Below are 7,405 nucleotides of genomic sequence, written 5' to 3'. Positions count from 1 at the left end.
GTTGCTTGTTCCACAAGTGGGGAGCATGAAGTCAAAAGTCGGGAAACTTGTCTTGCTTTGTTTAGATTCTGGGAACATGGAATAAACCTGTTCCAGACAACCTGAGCTGTCTGGAAGCTTTATAGTCCCGGAGTAGACTAGATATGTATTTAGGCCTGAGCCCATTTAGTTTTTTATAGACAAGTAATAGGATTTTGAAACCTTTCCTTTGACACACAGGAAGCAGTGTGGTGATTTAAAGAACGGCATAAATGTGCTCCACTTTCTTGGTGTGGACTCTGGCACCAGTTTTCTGCCTGAGCTGCAGCTGTCTGGTTGAGTTCTGCTAAGACCTGTGAAAACACCATTGCAACAAGCGGCTAAATATAAACACATGAACACTTTTTCTGTAGCTTGTTCAGAACAATTTTAAAGGTGTTAGTTCACTGATTGAGTCCCTAACTACACCAACTATTTTGCTTGTTATGTAGATAGTGGTAATGATTTTAAATGAGCAATGTAATGTGTATTTATGGCCAAAACCATTTTCACATTATTGGACTATGTTCAGGTGGAAAGTCTGGCTCATTGCTTCTTTTGATTCATTTAGTGAATGTAAAGAATTTTTCTCTTGATCTCTGTAAAATCATTATTGTAAAAGATAAATGTTGAATACAAGAGGCCCAAGAATAGGTCCCTGTGGGACACACGTGCTTTTGTTTGCTCAGCTTAGTCCCAATCTTCACTTTGTGTAATCAGGTAGAATACTTACTCCCCAACATCATGTGAACAATGCGTCTGTGAGCGTGCATGCCTCTTTAGCATTTAGTGCAAATGACCGAGTACAGAGAAAAAACATAATTAGGATAATATTAATTGTTCAAAGGCAAAATATGTCCTGTTTGCAATAAATGAAGGAATCTAGCATGCATCTAAAAGCACACTATCATAGTATCTCTGATACTATTTAATTATATAATATGTAACATTTCTGCATTGAAATGATCAATAAACTCCAAGATTAATATTATATAGAGTGCCTGCACTAACCAAAACATTGCACAGTAACTTGTATTTGTATTCAAGCTAATGGGGCAGTTTCACTTTGGTCGCCTATTAATGACATCATACACTTTATCTGTCTCTGCTACTGTGAAATAACCACGGAAGCATCACAGAACTGGAATTTAATGAGCACCAAAACTGTCAAAGACAGGTACAGTGTGCACACCCTCTTCCTACATATACTCCAACAGCACTACCCTGTGCTGTGTAACTGGATATATATATATATATACATATAAATGTGGTTACGCTTTTGTTTATTGTTTTTTGTTACGCTTTTTATATTACCCATGAGTGACAGCTATATCTTCTGGGGCAAACCATTATCAAAGTCAGCTGAGGAGGTAAATATTTGGTGTTTTGTCTTTTGCTTTTTCACTAATGAATCATATACATTTCTGCTGCTGAATCTCCATCAGAAGAAAACACTCTTGTGATTCCTCAGTTCTTCAAGATGTCATCAAACTAGGTCTTTCACTGCTATTGCTTTAACTGATGGACCTCAAGTGGCAGAAATGACATACTCTATGTGTAACATGCGATTAATGAAGTGATGGTTCGAAACTATTTTCTTGCACTGTAAAATGACCTTGAAAATGGGCTATATCTGTTCTTTCTGTTAGCACACCCAAACTGCAAAAAAGGGAAGAAAAAGAGGAAAAAAGTATGAGTAGTGCAAAATGACTGTTCTTGACCCTCCCTTGATTTTCAAATGGGATTTCTTGTTTTCCCCTGTGACTTTTGGGGGGGGTAGCTGTCGTTTAATGCACCGTTAAAAGGCTGCAGCTGGAAAAGTGAGCAGGAACATTTTTAACAACCTCACAAAGCCCCTAAAGCCCGAAGCCAGAGCTGCCTTTGACCACCTCACGCACAAGAGGAAACTGTCCCTCAAACCACAGACTCCAAATGCTGCACGTCAATCTTCCATGTCGGCGAATGCAACGGTCATTTCACTTTGATTTCTCCGACCGTGCTTATTTGAATTGATTTCAAAAGCATCTCCTGACCATGGCTGAATTGTGTTAAACAGGATTCATACATGGAGGTGGATGTGTGAGATATGGTGGAGACCTTGAAGGCATGTGGGAAAAAAAGTGGGGAGGGCAGGGTTTGTGTTTTCGCTTATTTCCAGAGGATGGAATGAGGGATCGGCTCTGACTGCATTTCCTGGAGGAACTGCAAATCTTGGAAGAGAAATCCTGTAAAAATCTCATATCATCATGAAGAGGATATACAACCAGGCTGCTTCCTGAAGTTGTTGAGGTCGATAACGTAGGTGTCTGGAAAAAAAGTTTTCATGGAACAAAACAAGTTCATTACCCATCCTTGGATATGATACCACATATAATCTGTCTCTACAGGACCAATTACCTTAGAATTAGAAAATTATATGGCGGAATTTCACGCGTGCCTGCTGTTCTTGCTGCCAATGTGGTCGGGTGTTGGACTTGTGCCGTTTTTTAGTTCTAAACTATTACTGTTTTGTGAATTTTTGGACGACATACTAAACTATGACATTTTTGTCACATTTTGGACGATATACTAAACAATGACTATTTTGAGTGAGTTAGTACGACATACTATACTATGACTTTGTTGTCACATTTTGGACGACATACTATACTATGACTTTTTCATATTTATGAAGCTGAAAAATCAGAAAGCTTGTTTTGATTATTAAATAACAACAGCTTCAAAACCGAAAAGTAGTTGACAAGTCATTTATTAATTGATTAATAATTGATTAAAGGAATCATTGTTGCAGCCCCAGAAAGAAGTAAAAGACTGAGTATAAATAAGTATAAATCAGACGCAAGTCTCGGACTCATATTTCTGTAGCTTGTTTAATTTATGCTAAATTGTTTGTATCTGTATAGCACTTTTCTAGTCTTGATAACCACACAAAACTGCGGAAATCAGCTTCACTGTTTCATTCAGTAATAGTCAGACGATAATGATAGGTTATTAAACTCGACATCACTTATCTTGTGGCTACATCCCCGCATATAGCTGCTGTGTTTCCTGTTAAAAATCAGACCAGGGTAATTGTTTTGTACAAGTGTCACACTGCAGTGTAATTGACAGGGCACTGGCAGGTCACAGACACCACAAGCCTTTGAAAAGGAAACTGTGCCTTTACTGTGTACAGTGTATTTACTTATTTGTTCCAGTGACAAGTTAATGAAAAGCTGCTTTAAATGGATCCTTAAAGCTGCAGTAGGCAATATCTCTGATGAAGAAAAAAAAAAAATGAAATGCCATTGGTGCGAATTTGCCTAAATCAACCCAAGATATATTAATAGAACTGGACCTGTGTTATTAGATGATCATTTTGATCCTATTTTAGGATCAAAATATTTATTTATTTTCTGCTCAAACATCTTGCCTACTTTATCTTTCATTACCTGTGCCTGTGCACAGATGTGATTCTCCTGGTTTGACCGCATTACTGAAGGTTGAGAAGCCATGTCAATCGCTGGCGGTAAACTGTGTTGGACTGAAGAGTTGAAGAAGTGGCGCTACAGTTACGGCTGGTTAAAACTTCCCGTCACTGTCGATATCAGCCAGTCAGCTTTGAGATATGCAGAGAAAAGTACAGGTGAGATGAGAAGACATGAGAGCTAGTTACACATTGGATGAAATAACAAAAGGAACACAGCTATGACCTGAAGACTGAACGGGCAAAAATCCATAATGATGGATTTTACCTAATTGATGCCATGCCAGAGAAATTCACTTACTGCACCTTGAAGATCAGGGGTAAAAATAAAAGTGACAATTATAAAATTTGAATAGAATAAGCAGTGTAATAACATAAAACAGGAATTCATACACAAGTAAGTATTAAACATGTTTTCATTAAAATGCACAAGAGTAAACGTGCAGTGGCCTAGGGGTTATTACGGTCACAGATTAAGAATGTAGTTCAGTCATGCAGTACAGGTGAATCTGGTATAACAGTGTTTATTGTAAGGGATTTGTTTTAGATTCCTGTGAGTGAGTGTGTGTGGGTGTGACTGCAGAGGACAAAGGGGAGAGCCCGAGAAGAAAACAGGGAGGCAAAAAGTGAAAGAAAGAAAAAGAGAGACGTGGAATAAATGGCCATTTTGCATCATAGTATCATTGCCATCAACATTTTATAGAGCTTCTATTGCATCTTAATGTTTCTTTATAGGTGAGACTGCCTCTTTATAATCATAAGTTGTGCAGAACGATTAGTTAGACAGTGCTACAACATAACATGACCAAACAAAATAAGCAGAATTTTCCGTGTGTACATGTTTATTAATTTCACCAACCAATTGAAAATGATTTCACTGCAAAAACAGCCTTGTTAAAAATAAAACAAATATTCTTAAACTGATTTAAATTTGCTTGTTTTAAGAAAAATAATCTGCTAATTGGGTAAGCAATTTTAGCTTGGCTAGAGCTAGCTTGAAGCTTGCTTCAACAGCCACTTTCAGACTCTACCAATGTGCCTTTAAATGAGGAACAGGCTAAAAATCTGGTAGTTTTTACCAATTCTTAATTGTAAGCTGTAATGTTCTATGAAGACAAAGTTAGATATTTTGTTTCTTTTGTGAGTGAAAAACATGCTAGCTAAGATTATTTTTAATTTTAGGCCAAAAATACTAACAATTTCTCAAAAATTAGGCTTCTTCTACTTCTATTTTTGTGTTCTTAATTCAAAATGATGTCACTTGTTACAGATATGGCTGCCAATTATTAGTCACTGCATTATGCAATCGCATTTTATATGTTGATATAGTTTTCCATCTATGAAAAGTAGGTCCTCATAGAAAGTCTGGGAAACACTGCCCTAGAGGATGCTCACATTTCTTCTTCCACGTATTCGACCAATTTGTATTTGTACTGTTAGTTGTAAACCAAACTCTTGTGGAAACCATGCCATGCCAACTAGAAAAATGGTCACACTGTGTTTAGGTATCAGTGCCAGTGTCTGTGCTACATTTGTTGACAAATTTCTCTGTTTATCCCAGTCGAAATTTATGTTCCCCGTGTTTTTAAACAGGCCTTTGGCAACGCAATGACTGCAGAGAATAACAACTCCAGTCGCTTTGGGAAGTTCATCCAGCTCAACTATCTGGAGAGCGGTGTCATCAGAGGGTGAGGTGCCAGCTTGTGTACTCTCCGTCAGCACAGTTAACCATTTACTTTTGCTTGATGTACAGCATTTGCTTGGTTTCACAGTTACTTTTCTCTTCTTGTGTCATGAATGCTTAGTGTGGATTAAGCTTCACAAAGGCTTTGTTTACATCCTCCTCTTGTGTGTTTCTTGCAGGGCTGTCATTGAGAAGTACCTACTTGAAAGGTGCCGCCTGGTGTCCCGAGATAAGAGAGAGAGGTATGATGAAGTTCAGACTACATGATGCATACTTTTTGTCTGCCACATGTCCATATTCGGTGATCATTGAAAGTCATTCAATGACTTGACTGACAGATATGGCAGACTACATGTAACACCTGACCTGACCAATCATCACGACTGACGTGATGACGTGGACAGGAAAATGGGCTTGGCCACGGGGGCGGGGCCAGGTGGGAGACACATGGGAGAGTAGACTGTAAATAAACAATGATGTCTGAAGCAGAGTGTGTGTGTGTGTAATAGTTGCTGTTAGAGCTGGCTGATCGTTCAATAACATTATATATTCTGATATATATAATTAATTAATTAATGCACACTTTGCACAACCCAATTTTCTGTCCTTCCCTTTTTGGCTTCTCTCTTTATGGGTCGATACAGCGGATCATCTACCTCCATCTTGCCCCTATCCCTTTTTGTCCTCTCTGTTACACCAACTGTCCTCATGTCCCCCTCTTCACAACATGATCTTTCTCTGTGGTCTTCCTCTCTCTATCTTCAACATCTTTTGTCCAAAATAATCACTAACTCTCCTCTGCACGTGAGCCAACCATCTCAATCTTGCCTCTCTTTGTTAATATCTTTGTGTCCATGAAGAAGTTTCACCCAGGAGCTAAGCTCAGTCTTTAATTATCTCGACTGTTATCATCATAATTATCTATATCAACTACTCTTATGATGATGACATTTTTTTGGCTATATCCCCCAGCTTAACAGCAACTAATTTCCACTCTACTCTTTTCCATCAGTATGGCGGGAGGTGTCCCAGATTATACACTACACAGGATTAAAATTATTGATTTTCAGGGCTTGACGCTTAGCAATCTCCGTACATTGTGTGTTTACACAGCCATGACAGTGTAGTCTGTGCCAGTTTCAAGCTGTCAGTGTTCTGTTCACTGCACACTTTAAATCCATGGAGATCGAACAATTTATTGCAGAATTTGAATCGACCCTTATAATGTCCATGTGGTGCTTTTCATCATGATGGAAACTGCCAGAACAGACATTATTTCAGACCAGCAGTATTCTAATAAACTTTCCCTCATCAGCGTTGGATTCCCGTCACTGCATTTTCTTTTGCTTGCTGAGTGTGTTTCATCCTCAGTTTTTATGAATACAGCCATGAAAGAGACGAGTTGTCTGTCATATTACTTGATAAATTTGTTACCGGTTATGCCATTTAATACATTTAAGCATTTAGCAGACGCTTCTATCCAAACCAGCTTACTTACTTACAAAAGAGGAATACGCTATCCTCTGATGAACGGCGTAGTCGAGGAGTAACGCAAGCCTTTAGAAGAGCATTTAAGTAGCTAGAATCAGTGATTTGAATTTGATGCAGGCAGCTCAGGGTAGCCAATAGAGCTCAATTAACAGAGAGGGTGACATGTGCCCATTTGGGCTGATTGAAGACCAGGCGTGCTGCCGCATTCTGGATCATCTGTAGCGGCTTCGCAGGTCGCGAGGCCTGTTGGTAGGTGAGATGACCAAAGCCTCTACTAGGAGCTGAGTAGTCTGTTGAGATAGGCACAGCCTGATTTTTCTGCAAAGCGACATGACAGGACGACAGTTATAAATGTCTATGTATTTGAACAGCACAGCCTCCTACTAACATGGCATTGTTTTGGTTGCCTGATGAGATTGCATGCCGTCAGATACTGGAGCTCTATAATCATGCTTAGAGCTGCAACTAATGATTATTTTCATAATCGATTAATCTGTTGATTATTTCCTCGATTAATCAGTTAATCGCTTGGTCCATAAAATATCAGAAAACGTTAAATGTTGAGTGGTGTTCGTCAAACCTGGAAATGATGATGTTCTCAAATGTCTTGTTTTGTCCACAAACCAAAATTATTAACTTTTATTGATTTCTTCGTTATCCAGAGCAAAGAAATTCGGAAATCTTGTTTTAATCATGAAAAAAGCTTTGAACCGATTAATCGATAATCAAAATAGTTGTCGAATAAT

General features: G+C 38.5%; 1 protein-coding gene across 1 annotated transcript in view; it reads left to right on the top strand.

The window, feature by feature from the left end:
- The first annotated feature begins 3,510 nt into the window (after positions 1-3,510).
- The window catches only part of myo9b (myosin IXb), a 29,724-nt gene continuing 25,829 nt past the window's right edge, over positions 3,511-7,405 (top strand). The window contains exons 1-3 of the mRNA XM_044046614.1: positions 3,511-3,643; positions 5,046-5,172; positions 5,348-5,410. Coding sequence (XP_043902549.1) covers positions 3,511-3,643; positions 5,046-5,172; positions 5,348-5,410 — 323 coding nt within the window. The remainder of the gene's footprint in view (positions 3,644-5,045; positions 5,173-5,347; positions 5,411-7,405) is intronic.

This window comes from Solea senegalensis, linkage group LG1, assembly GCF_019176455.1.
Source record: "Solea senegalensis isolate Sse05_10M linkage group LG1, IFAPA_SoseM_1, whole genome shotgun sequence".
Taxonomy (NCBI): Eukaryota; Metazoa; Chordata; class Actinopteri; order Pleuronectiformes; family Soleidae; genus Solea; species Solea senegalensis.
This window is presented reverse-complemented; position numbering and strand designations above follow the sequence as displayed.